A 14,279-nucleotide genomic window follows, 5' to 3' on the forward strand; every position below is an offset into this window, starting at 1 on the left:
TGATGTCACTAATAGAATTCTGTACCTGTTAATTATTCGTCTATGGACAATCTTCAGGATTATGATTCTTTCTGCACAGTCTTTAAGGAACTCAGACATTTTTTGCTTTAGACTTGGCTTCATTTCATGCTTTGCTATAGCCTTAAGGTGATCCCATGATGCTTTGCACCGTCTTTCCATCTGACACAAGTTTTCCTGGAGTTGTTCAAAGTCAACCTGAAAAAGAGAAAGGAAAAGGCAACACTTGAAGTGAAAACACTGCGGCTGTATACTTGGATATCTGAACAATCTGTGTATATGAAAGAGTCAAGGTAGTGGCAGCACGACATCAATTCACATTATTAATTAATAGTAAAACAATACAAATAGCTTTCTCTATCACACTATGTATAGGCATGTAATGTTAGTAAGGAAAACTGAGAACAAAGAAATGCCCATACACATATATTTGGTTTTATTCTTGGAGGCCTAACATCTAAAGATGGGACAAAAAAAATATTGTGATGTGTTTTTTCCCTTGCTAATAACTTCATGTTTGCACCAAGCAACTGCATGACTCAGTTCTTTCTGAGGTAATGCAAAACTTTCTCTTTTTCTTAATCCTTTTCTCTACTACTCAAAGCTTTTTATACCCTGTTTACTGCTCACTGTTGTACCCGCCAACAATTCTCCATTTTAGGAAGTACTTGGATCTATTCCCTGGTCATGCACTGACTTGTTAATAGATGATCTAGTTCTAATCACAAAATTCATGGGCCAGAATTTTTTAAAGCTCTATTGAAAGTATGTGTTATTTAGTGATCTCAGCACTAACTTTCATCCCTTGATATAGAATACAAATTTACTGGCTTGTAACAAGATCATATAACAACTCTGAAAGTCTCTCAACACAATTAAAATAAATGATTGCATCTTACAGTAACATTCATCAGGATAGAAGCCAACACATTCCACAGAAGGTGAGGGAAAGCCTCTCCTTTATTCATCAACCAAAAAAGGTGTTCAAACTGGGATACTCTTACAGGAGACACTCACGATGTGTTGCTAACAACTCAGCAAAGTGCATCAGCGACTCAGCCACAGCACACAACAGATGAGAAAAATAAAACTACCCAACATGTTCTGGAATTCTGAAGAGAGGAAAAAATGATTTTACAATACCACTTCATAGTTCAGATGAACTCAAGCTATAAAGTACAGACTTAGCTCTCAGATTCTAAACACATCAGTGCTTGGGATGTTACAGTCTCATATTCCAGTTAATTCCTTAATGCTAAATGAAAACCAGTGTCAGGGGCAAGTTTTATTTCATTCTTCTTAGCTGTGTGCAGCATCCACTGCTGAAACCTATACTGAGAATAACCATAAGAAATGCATTATTATTAAAAAGCTCCTGGTATTGATTTGATTTGTTTTTGCTGTGATTTATAAAGTGATGAATTTTTCCTCTTCCCAAGGAAATAGAAACATCCTTTGATCCACTCTGCTATTCAGAAAAGCCCTGCAGGCGGAGCAGCTGTGGGGTATTTGCTTTCCTTATATCCAGATCAATGCATATGTCGAAAAAAAAGTCCTTTCCAGGTCAGTATTTTCACTGTTGATGATAAACACATTGCTGCTCTCCACAGATGGTGTATCTAAAACTCATACACGGGGAAAAATACTAGCATTCCTGTTAAGGAAAAAAAATCCGAGGTTTAGATCTTCTTGGTAAGAATTATCCAACCTAGTTGATGAAGCATCTCAGCCTCTGTAGCTGAGAAATTTAAAATAATGACATTTAATGGCAGAATGAGTTTTAATCTATCAAAAAACTCTGAGGTTCAGGCCTGTAGGGGTTCAAGAAACATCTTTGGAGAACAAGAAATCTGGGAGGAATGTGGCAAATTCCTGGCCCTTGAAATCTGCCAACAGTCAGCACATTCACAAGAGTGGTAAGTTCCTGCAGGGATGGGGACTGGCAGGTTGGGCTAAGGGAGTGAGTTTTTTCAACACAAACAAAAAGTCATCTGTGGAAGTCCTAAGGAGACTGCAGTAAGTGTCAAAACTCAAAATGTCTCTCAGACATTTTTAGAGGTTCCAGGCCTTGGTCAGAAGCATTTTAGACCCTGGCAGGCAGCTGAAAAACAGCTGTGATTTTGAGTTTGAGCCATGGAATGAGTTACCAACTTTGGAGGTGGAACAAGCAGTCACAAAAGGTTAGATAGTATAGTAAAAGTAGTTACAAAACAGAGGGGAAATTTTTTTTAGTATTGTACAGGGGGGGTTTAGCACATGTACAGGGGGGCTTTTACTTTGTACATGGGGGCTTTTACTTTGTATATGGGGGTCAGAAGTTCTAAGATGGAGGAAAGTGGGCTGATCCTGTTCTTCCTCTTTCTTCTTCCTTGCCTCCATGTTCTTGGTGATGTTGGCATTCACAGATTGGTTTAGAGTAGAAAAGCACTTTGTAATATAGGTAGTAGGTATTGGGGAAAACTATAAACATATAAAAGATAGCAGCAGCCCTGGGTGGAGGTAGGGAAGAAGAAAGCAGCAGACAGAGAGGATGTCAGTGTATGTGTTTGTGCCTCTGTCCAGGCCGCTGACCAAGCAGCCGCAGCCCGAGAAGACAATCTTTTAGATAACCAACAATAAACTGCCTTGAGACCGAACAGCAAGAGCCTGTGCAGGTTTTCTTTGGAAGCACAGGTTGGAGGAGGAATTTCACCACCACATGGGAACCCAGAATGAGGCCAGGGTTCCCACAAGTGAGAAGAACACCACCTGAAGTCTCCTGGAAAAAACCTCTGTGGAGCACAGGTGTGCTTGAGCAGAAGCTGTAAACTCCTGGAAGGAGTAAAGTAGGAACTCCAATATAGGACAATGTACCTGTGTACTCCCCAAAGGCAAACAGCACAGTGCCTGAAAGAATGTGCCAAACCTTCATGGAATCTCTGTCTGCAAGCTATCTAGTGTTTGGTCACTTGTCCTTTGTGGACAGAAAGGAATATACCTGCAGAAAAACATTCGCATGTGAAATATTAAAGTTCCAGTTTTTCCTGGATTCAATCAGGTACCCCACTGGATACTTTAAGAAATGCTATTTCACCAGTGCCAATTTTGTGTTTAGACAGAGAATCCATTACATTTCAGTCTGCTCCAGGTCTGTGGTTCTGCTTAGGGTGTTATATACAAATATAACAGTAAGAGCGATGAGAAATCCCAATTAAAAGAGATCCCCAATCGTGTGATCATATGATAAGGAGAACAAAAACTTGTGTGTAGTAATAATGCCAATTATTCAATATATTATGCATAAAGAAAACATAAAAAGGCATTTGTAATACCATACTACCTCTTTACCAGTTCACACAACATTGCTAAGGGAGCATTGCACCTTCTGATTTATGTGCTTATTTCCAACACTTTACTAAAGGAATTAATGATGTAGACAGTAGATAGTAGAGAACTATGAATCCTCTTTTTTGTTCTTTCTTTCTTGAAACGAAAGATGCACCAATTCTTGCCTGCAGGTGGATGGTCATGCTGGGACTAGGAATGAATTCAGGTGAGTTGTGGCTCCAGGAGAGCTCAGCATAGGAGGTACTTAAAAAAGAATTGCTGTGGCATTATTTTATAACTATGTTTCACTGAATAAAAGGAAGCAGTAATCTGAAATAGTCATTACAGCTTTCTTGCTGGACAGTAGTGTACAGATATTGAGATATTGTACCTGGCTTGATGATTTGGAGGAAAGTGGAAACATATTCTTCCTCCTCAGTACATGTATGTGCAAAAGACATGCAGCTTGCTGCCTGAATAGTTAACTTTCTGCTAAAATGTTTAAAATTAATACATGTTATTTTCTGCAGGAAAAAGAATGAGTCTTTTTTTCTTAGGGTCTTAGGCTGTTATGCAAAATAGAAAAGTTCTTTCTTTCAAACACTATGAAATGTTTATTTTAATTCATAAACCAATTTAGAAACAGCAACTTTCTAAATGGTTCAGAGATATATTTGATAGGTTCCTCATTTCTCTGGCCAGGCTCTTCTCCATTCACAATCACACTAGCTAAAAAAAATATTCAGAGCTATTGGTATCTGTGAAATCTCTTGCTAAGCTCACAGTTCAGTCTTCTGAGAAGTGCCTCAGTAGGCACTGTTTGATCAGAGAGGAGTAGCCAGAGACAGTATATGCAAACAGGATGTAAAGACAAGTTTATGTGATAAAAGCCCTCCAGTCAGCCTTAGCAAACCATAGCCCTAAACTCACTAATGGGCAACTTTAGAATTAAAAATCTATTCTTCAATTTAACACAACACCATATTTTGCACAAACTACTCAGACCAAAGAATAAAACCTTCCAACCACATGCCAGAAAAAAGAGCACTCACTTTAATCACTTTATGTCATTATTTACTGTTGCTACCATAGAAGCAGATGACTTTGCCATAAACAACAAAAATAAAAAGAATTCTACCAAGTTTCTCATTCCGCTGGGCTGAGAATTCAGTACCTCATGACACATCTACTGGCCAAACAGCTTCTGTTCTCACTGGTTTTCACCCGACTTTAAAACTGTCACCACATCACCAGCATTTACTTCCCTGCTCGCTGTGGTTCCCTGAACATTGGTCCTTACAAGGCCTATTTTTTCAAGTTCAACTCCATCCAATATCACATGCCATGTATAAAAGTTTAAAACTTTCTCATTCATGAAATACTACACCATGCTCCAATCACTCAGGCAGGACATGGATCAGGGAGCCTTTCTGGTGTTTGGGTTGGGGTGTTATTCCTCTGTGTGGCCACGAATACCTCATGGCAACACAGGAATTGCACACTTTATTATTTGTTGGGAGAGAGAGGAATGGCTACTTTGAGGTAACATTGGGAACTAAATGCAGTAGTTCAAACTTTAAATGCCTTCCACCATATATTCCCCAGGGCAGCATATACAACCCCAGGTATGCACTGCCATGCAATGCAAACAACTGCAGCCACTGTGAGATAAGAAGTCATTTTTCTCCAGCTTTCCTTTAGCTAGAAACACGTTTCCTCTTCCAGCTAAATCTCCTCTAGTCTTTGGGCTCAGCTACCCCACTTCTGCAAGTACAAAACCATCCTTAAGTCAAAGATGCTGCACCTAAATACACTCATATTTTCTGCCTCCTGTGTTAACGTTCAGCTCTTCAACAGGCTCAAAGATGTCACAACTGGATTGAAGCAAAAATCCCCAAAACAAGTAAATGAATGGAAACTGATGAAGCACTTCTTTTCAAAATCACTGTATCTAAAGATTTGTTCTGAAGGCCAGTGAATTACATAGCCTCAGCATGCTTTATAAGATTTCTATTGTTTGATACTCTATTGTTTATTGGCATAGCTTGCTTCTTTTAGCGGTGAACATATAAAATCCAGTTATTTTCTAAGGAAGACTTGGATCTCTGCATTTTTTTTTTAGTCACAAGGTGCATTTAAGAGAAGATTGATGATTTCACAATGACATGTTAACTTAAACGCACAATAAAACAACTATTTTATTGTACCTCATAGAAAGATATATATAACCACACACAAGCTTTCTCTTTTCAAAGTTCAAGATAGTTTCTGCAGCAGACCACAGTCTAGCCTGAGCTGTTTATAATTTAGGGTCAGACCGTTCATTCTCACATTATTACAGGGATGCTTCTGGCAGGGAACATGAAATCTTCCTCTTTTCCTGAGTTGGTTCAATGCCAAAGGAAATTCTGAGAATTGCTCCTTGCAAACACACTGTCATCTGAGAGCAGCAACCTTCTGTGGCGTATGTTCAAGACTCTGTCTCCTCTAATATGTCCAGACTGGTTTCCTTCATCAAGTGTCACAAGAATTATCCCAAGACCCTTGTTAGTCTGACTTGCACACTCTGGGCATACCTTTTAAGCAAGATAGATGCCAGCTCTCTAATGCAAGCAATATATAAAGAAGGTTCTGCCCAGGCATTTCTAATTCTAGGGTAAAAGGTGGCATCCTGTAAAAATAATTTTGGAAATGAGAGAACCTGAATCAACTCATTAATGAAAAACTACAGGACAGAGGTGGCAGAGGTGCTTACTGAGGTGTGACCAGATGAGTCTGCCCAATTGTATACACATCTCTCTTGCGTTTTACTTCATTAAACAATATCCTGACTACATGGAATCTTTCTGCAGATGCTGTATGGCAGTTCCCACAATCTGGGACAAAAGGGAGCCATACCACACAGTGGTGACGTAGATCCCTTCAAGACAGTATTTCGTCACATACAACAATTCCCGAAGTCATGTCACTTGGAATGTTATTGAAACACCACAGTGCCACCAGGCATATGTGCTGAACTTCATCTGCTCTCTTTGAGACACAGCCTCAAAGTCTCATTTGCCATGGAAGCTCCTTCCCCTTTGCCCCAGTATGCCCTGCAGCCAACAGGATCTGCCTTTCCCTGCTCTACTTTCACCTCTGCTCCTGCTAGCCCATGCCACGATCTGAGGCAGCTGCTGGCACCACAAGGAATGACTGCAAGAAACATTGCGTTCCTGGACTTTTTTCTGCAGAAGACCATTTGACTTTTGGCATTTATTTTTGTTTGAAACAATGTAGGGAAAACATACTTGAATGATAACTGCATACAAATACTTTCTGTCAAGCGAGACACAAGACACTGAAAGAGTACAGGAGGCAACATAATTTTCCCTACCTTTTTATTTTTTTTATCCTTTCTCTGCTTTCCAATTTATCAGGCAGAAGCTATAGCATATCAAATATCAGTTCTGTTCCAGCCAGCTTCTGTCTCCTCATGCCTCCCTGCTAAGGTCCTTGGAGGGTAGGTTGCTGCAGGCTTACTTCTCCCCTGTGTATGCCTCAGGCTCATCCTAAATTCTTTCCTATCAGCAGTCCTTGCCCCCTCCTGTGCTGCTAACATTTCCTATTTACTTTTAATAGCTGCCTGCTTCTCCACTGCCTAGTAGCTGTGAGTGTCCTGTACCCAAGTGTCTTGCAGCAGGGGTTAAAAACTAGACAAAAGTTTGACATCTTGTAAGTAAATTAAAACTGGGGAAGAAAATGACAATTTTAGTTTATCTATAGAGCTGGCCAGTTTTCAGATGCACAGGGGAAATATTTATGGGTTAGAGAGGGAAGATGAACATTTTTAATAAGGACACATTTTTTATTTACTAACAGAGGAGATATTGGGGCTGAGGCAATTGCTTCTTAAGGAAATTTCTAGGAACGACACTCAATCTTAACTGCAGAAATCTGAGGATCTCCTTTGGTATTAGGTACATCAGTTCTGGTACAACATCAGAAAAAAGCAAGATATCAAGAAAATAAAAAGGGCAAGTGATTTTAATCATATGATACTAAATAATAAGTGCTGTGCACAATTTTATAAATGCTTTTATTTCTCTAGAATTCTATTTTTTCTCTAATTTTTTCACTTCTGTCTGTTTTCTTGGTGCTAGTTATGATTTCAGTCCTTCAGTAAAAAGCCACGTTTTGCAATAGCTATAACATTTTATTTCTGGTCTTTCTAGCTCCTTTTTGGTGGGGCAGCCTGATTTCTTTATGCTTTTGGGTTTTTTTCATGAACTAATGCTCAGGAAATTCTTATATGATGCGCATTTCAGGGGAAGGGGCATATCTGCTTATCTACAGGATGGAAATTGTTTAGCCTTTGTGGTTTCTGAAAGATGTTTGTAGGCAAAACACAGCTCAAAATACAGCCTAATCCACAGTGAAATATTAGTTCTCTTTTCCTGTCAGCTTTCCTAAACCAAGATTTCGCCTTGTCTGTGAACATTCCCTTGAAGAGGGCAGCTTGGATGGCTTCCACATCCTAACTCTCTGATTTGTGGCAGCTATGATCAAGTGGGAATAGAGCTTGTTACAGTAATCCATCAGTGGTTTAACACATGCAGGAACATCCCAAGGAGGGAGACCTTGGGTGACACGGGGAAGGTTAAGGCTATAATTTCTCTTAATGTGATTTTGTCTGGCCTTTTTAGATTTTTGTCCGCTTTGGGCAGGGCCACTGGAGCAGCAAACCACAGACTGAAAGACTGTGCTCGATTTTGCACGCTCTTAGACTTAATTTTTTTTTTAAGTGACAGCAGTAGGTTAAGCTTTCTTCCACTTTCTATGACTGAAAAATAGAAGAACCACTTGGGTAGAATACCATACATGGTGGTGAGAAATTTGGAAAACAAAGGCTCTTCTCTTTTGTGGTAACTTTTCTTCTTAGTGATTAACTTGATCCCAATCTAAGAATAAAAGGGAAATAACTTCTTAGCAAAGAGAAGAAGCAGGAAATGAGAAACAAATATACCTAAATGTTAAAAAAGTAAGAATCACTCAAATTAAAAACTAAAACATAAGAGAAAGTTAAAATCTTCCAAACATGAGAAACCAGACTCACTGAAGGCAATAAACCAGAACCTAAACATAGGCTGTACAAGAGGAAAACTAGGAGAAAAGAGATGGAATCTAAAGAGGAAATATCTAAGGATATAAAACAAAAACTACAAATTCCTTTATGGTACCAAAAAAGAAAAAACAAGTATGCAGGAGGTTCTGGATCACTGGAGATGAAAGAAACTGAGGAAGACAAAAAATAGAGAAGGGAAGCAAGATGACTTTCTTTTCATCCAATTTCACCACAGAGGATGTTGGGGAAAAACCTACTCTGGTGCTCCTTTCCCTTTTCTCTATTATATTTTTAGTAGATGTGAACTAATAGCAAAGTTTGAAACCTTACTAGCAGAAATACATGTTGGACAGAGATGATACCATACAAAGAAGTAAACAAGTAGAGTAATTATGACGTCAATTAAAATAAAGAAATTGAGCCACTGGCTAAAATGAATATGAATATTTATGAAACTATACTTGGTAACTTAGAGAATAAAAGGATAGCAGAAGTTTTGCCTATCCCTAGAAAAGCATCAAACTTAGTGCAGAGGTCCAGGTTTTATTACTGCATCAGGTAACTTGGCTGAAAGGATGAGTGACAGGAAACTTAATACATAAAAATAACCACTATATTCTGAATGCTTATAAAATAGGAAATAGATAAGACTAACTAAAGAAAATTAAATTTCAAAATCTTTTCAAGGGGGTCATAGGAGTCCACCTATGAATTGTGAGGTTCAGAGGGCAAAAGAAAAGAAGGAATACACATTGATTCTCATTTGTTGACAGGGATAACAGCAGGCATCTCATGGTTTGTGCTTTGTATTTCAAAATTATCTGGAAACAAAGAAGCATATCCAAGGGTAAAATCTACAGATGGCAGGATATTATTCAGATTAGTCCTGACTGAAGATTATTAGGGTTTGAGAGATAAGCAGTAAATCTTCTTCCGCAGATCATGGTCACTGCTGTAGACTGCAATAAAGTGCACAGTGCCTGGCAGCATCTGACTCCGTTGAGAGTTCTGAATGCTGTGTCAGCTCAGGAGACTGCCTGGATGTCCTTGGGAACTGCCTTGGGACAATGGGTGTCCAAAGGGTAGCAGCAAGTCAAAGAACACAGAGAAAAACTCAGAACATCTAACAAAAGGTAGCAGAATGGACAAACACAGTAAGATTTGACATTAATAAGGAGAAGCTGGAATACTGTACTTACTATTGTTTAACACATTCTAAAAAAGTAAGATGAAGAAAAAGTGCGGAAATGGTCTCATAAACAAAAGACATAAAAGCATCATTTAAGACTTAGACAAGGATCTGAGCAGCCGAGTTTAATCTGGTCCTGCACTGAAAAGGGTGATGGATCATATGACCTTCAGAGATCCTTTCCAACCTAAGTTATTCTGTTAATTAGAAAAAAAAATATTTTGACTTCAGTATATTCAGACAGTAATTCTTGAAACAAGCAAATTTAAAAGCAGAAAATATTATGAATATTTATGATTATGAAGTCATTGTTGCAAGAACTGCACTAGGAGCCAAAGTAAGATTTCATTTCTGCAGTTAAAAAAATGTATTGTATTATACAGATGTCCTGGGTTGTCGGGGCAAACAGAGTTGTTTGCCCCCACATTCTCCAGGTCCTCTCCCAACATCCAAATAAGACGGCCTTTGGAAAAGAAATCATTCCTCTATTTGATAAACATAATGAGAATCATGGCTCATGAAATAACACTTTTCTAGGAGAAATCTTTCATTCCCTTTGAAACTTCTTGTGCTCTTCTGTCAAGCAGCTGGTATTGCCCACTGTCTGAATCAATGCACTGGACTAGAAGGACACTATAATTATCTGCTGCTATTATTTCCATGAGACATAACTCCTAAACAGAATTTTTATGTTTGCTATCTCCCATGTTTACTCCATTAATCAAGCAATGCACTATTTTTAAGGGTTATTAATGAAATCTCACACTCTGAGAGATTTAAAAGTGATTTTCCTATCATGCCTGCTCACAGCAGCAATAATCTCCATACCGCATCAAGCCGTTTACCAGACCTATGCATTAACCAGGGAATTACCATTTTTGATGAGAGGTGCTGCAACAAGATTCCTTTATTTCTATTTATGTTCCCTAACTCCTAAGGACATCCCAAGAGATCCTTTGGAGATACTCAAAACCCACCTGGACTTTTCTTCTGCAACCTGCTCTAGGTGAACCTGCTTTAGCTGGGGTTGGACTAAAACCATATGCTGAGGTCCTGTCCAACCCCAGCCATTCTGTGATTCTGTGAGTTAAACCAAGTATTTCAAGGACTCTCTAATTCTGGAGACCAATTTTATTAGCAAAAAAATTAATTCCTTCCATTGGATTTAAAATACAATCAGGCACCTGACTTATAAAAGAGATTCCCCCAAGACAACAGAATAAATATATTTGAGGATACTGGTAAAATAATTTTTTGACCTGAAAATAGTTCTTTATAGTTATATACATTAATAATGTACAGAACATTAACATAGGTGTCATAACCAATGGCTGCCTAAGAGTGCACTGATGAGGGAACCTTGTGACAGCCAGAAATAAAGTTCAGAAGAGGGAGTACTGGCATCTTTGAAATCCAGTGTAAATGACACAATGAACACACATTCACAAATAGTGCTGCAACCGTGGAGGATCAAAAAAATAAAAGAATAAAATCTTAAATATTTCACTTCAGAGAGGTGTTATAAAAATGTACATATAGATGTATTTACCTACTGGACATACCTTGGCTGACCTAGTGATGGCCCCGATCTCTGAATAAAGATCAGTGCTGTCTGGGAACTTTTCTACCACCATAGTGCAGACGTGGTGCAGGAGGGACTGTTTGTGCACTGTGTCCTTGACTTCTGGAACCTTCTCGAGGTAGCTCAACTCAAAAGCTTTGGCCTGTAATGGAAAAAAATACACATTAAAAATAAATAGACAGTAAAAATAAAGACATCAAAAAATACACTAAAAATAAAAATGCTTACTCCTTCCCATGCTGATTAATAGACAAAAATGATGACCAATAAGGGGCAGAGGGCAAAGAAGAATCCTACAGGAGAGGAAACTCATTGCTTTTATTAATTTTTAATTTGCTGAAGACTAGGCCTAAAATCAGATCATCTACAGTGAAATGACCCACGACACAGTTCTCACACTTTGAATGCAAAGCATCAACACTATACTTAAGGGAGTTACACTGTAACGGTGCTTAGCTCCACATTTCCTTCAGATTATGCTGAAAGAGGCAAGATACAACACAAAACACAGAATTAAAGCACATTCTATCTCCTAAATTACTTTTCTGGTACAAAATAAATAGTGGGTTGCAATTTTCACAATGGTTTTGATTTGTGTTTTTTTGAAGGAAAAACCTGCAGGGGAAATGCTGGGACATCAGGCTTACATTGGTTCCATTCAGAAAGTTCCCAATGGCTAGCAGAGTAGAAAGGATAAATCCCAAAGTTTTATTGTGCTCCAGTTGGTCCATTCCCTCCTTCAGGTCTAGCAGTGGTTCTGCAACTTCCTAGCGTAAGGACAGAAACAAGAAAGTGAAGGTTAGTTTTTAATTCTATGGTTTAGATTAATTACTGCAAAAAGTTCCTGAACTGGCGTCTTGCAGAGTGTAAACTGGCCATGTGTGCTGGCTTTCTTCCATGTTCCAGCTAATAAATCACATGCAAGGACAGCAAAAAAAGTACATAAAATATTTTCCTACTGTTGTTCTTTTATGTATGCAATTGCCTTACTTGTCCTGGGGACTATTCTGTGAATCCAAACAGGAGAATGCTGCTGCATTTCAGTTAAATCCATGAACACACCCAAGCCCCAACTGATAAAAAAGCTTCTTAAAAGTATTTTTTCTAATCTTTGAACAACAAATTTAAAAAGTTAGAAACTTTGCTGATTTAAAATTTGTAGCTTGACCCTACAGCTTTCTCCAAACAATGGCCATTTCTGTGTTTTAGATATGGTTTTGTGCTTGTGAGAATTTAGAACTGAAAAAGAAAACCCAATGTAAACATGAAGCTTTACAGATAGTCTCATTTCAATATTTTAATTTAATGCATCTTCCACCTACACATTTTATTTGAGTATAGATATGCATACTGGTAAGGCTTGAAATCATAAATTCTTTTCCATTACCTCAGGAAGTGAACTACACCAGAGAGTTCAAAGGAAGAGAGTGAGGGTAATTGAGTTGACAGAACTTATTTCTATGCCTCTGTGTGAGGCCCAGGGTTATTTATTCTGTATGCACACTAACAGTTCACACTGTTTCTATCTTCAAATACCATTCTAAGCATCTGTGAGCAGCATTCTTTTCACAGAATCATAGAATGGTTTGTGTTGGAAAAGACCTGAAGGTCATCTAATTTCAACTCCTGTGCCACGGGCAGGGAGACTTTTTTCCCAAATTTCCCAAATTGATATACTCTTTATGAACCAAGATGCCAAAATTAGGCTGCTATCTTAGACCAAGAGGCAAAATAACTGAGAATTTCAATTTCTTAGAGACACACAATGGTTCCTTCAACAACTGTAGTAATATTTTACTATAAATGATGAATGAAACACATTTCTAGTCCCTACAGAACAATTTGTCTTTTGAAAAGAATATGGCAAATTTAAAACAAATTAAGAGATGAGACAGTGGGCTAAGTTGTTTATACAGGAGGAGAGGTACTAAATAATCCAGGACTTTATCAGAGTGAATTAAAATGAAACTGCTGTACAGTATTCTTTGAGTTGCTTTAAAGTCAGAGTTTATTTAGTTTGTTTTGTTATGTTATGCAATGACTCAAACTGTTCTCAATCTGTGGTAAATATGGGATTCTGAAATATTTAATTCAGATCCATTTTCAACCTGTCAAAAATACATTGCTAAAATACTAATTTAAAACATTCTCCAGGTGAATAAGAAGGTGGCATAAGAGGCTTCCAAATCAGGCCATACTGAGCCTTTCATTTAGCTATTTAGACAAGTTGTCTGATCTTAGACTTTCTTGCATATAGTACACATTTATAATTACTCTTTATTTCGTATTTTATTGTAGGATTAAAAGACAATAAAAAACTGTGCAAGATACTGAACAATCAGACAAATTTCTGATTTTTTCAAATTTACTCACTCTTGCTTCCTATAAAACTCACCTTCCACCTAAAGAGGGCAGATAGATAAGGCAGAGCTACCTCATGTCATTGGATACCACATTTTTATTTTTCAGCTAAAAATTAGGTTGGAATTAAATTTGAGGATTGGTCTTCTGTCTGAAAGACACCTCATAATGCCGGATTCAATGTTTGATGGACATGTACAAATGAACTCAACTCACTGTACTTTTCTCATTTCTACACATGCTTATATTAATTTTGTGATCTTTTAAGTTATAAGCAAAAAGAATGTATTTGTCTGCAGTGATCTTAATTAAAAAAAAAAACTTCAGTTTCTATTCCTTTTTTTTAATACCTTAATGTCCTTTTAAGATAATAAAAATTTGACAAAATCTCCATCATAAGTAGTTTCATATGAGGAATGAGTAGCAACATAGTGCAATGTTTTTAACCTCTTTGTGCACTTAAACTAGGATACCAAGAGAAAAGTGAGAGAAATTATTGTTCTGCTAATGACCTTCAATTAGCATTTAAGTTAACATTTCAAAGGAGCATACACATTATCAAGAAAATAATTTGGAAAAGGTTTTTTCTTTTTTAATTTTTTATAGAGAGCAAAGAGTGAGTATTTATTCATCCAGTTCAGCCCCTCACAGTCTGAGGATGCTCCCTACAAATGTACCATGACTTGCTTCAGTTAATTAAATTCAAGCTATGAAAGATG

At 37.7% G+C, this 14,279-nt stretch overlaps 1 protein-coding gene across 7 annotated transcripts in view; it reads right to left on the reverse strand.

Annotated features, from left to right (window-relative positions):
• Nucleotides 1-14,279, reverse strand: part of FHOD3 (formin homology 2 domain containing 3) — a 368,733-nt gene that overhangs the window by 32,025 nt on the left and 322,429 nt on the right. For all 7 annotated transcript variants that reach the window (XM_021543138.2, XM_077785050.1, XM_021543129.2 and 4 more), the window contains 3 exons: nucleotides 11,847-11,966; nucleotides 11,180-11,341; nucleotides 26-216 (listed from right to left, as the gene is read on the reverse strand). In XM_021543138.2, the coding sequence (XP_021398813.2) occupies nucleotides 26-216; nucleotides 11,180-11,341; nucleotides 11,847-11,966 (473 nt within the window). The remainder of the gene's footprint in view (nucleotides 1-25; nucleotides 217-11,179; nucleotides 11,342-11,846; nucleotides 11,967-14,279) is intronic.

Source organism: Lonchura striata, chromosome 1, assembly GCF_046129695.1.
Source record: "Lonchura striata isolate bLonStr1 chromosome 1, bLonStr1.mat, whole genome shotgun sequence".
NCBI lineage: Eukaryota > Metazoa > Chordata > Aves > Passeriformes > Estrildidae > Lonchura > Lonchura striata.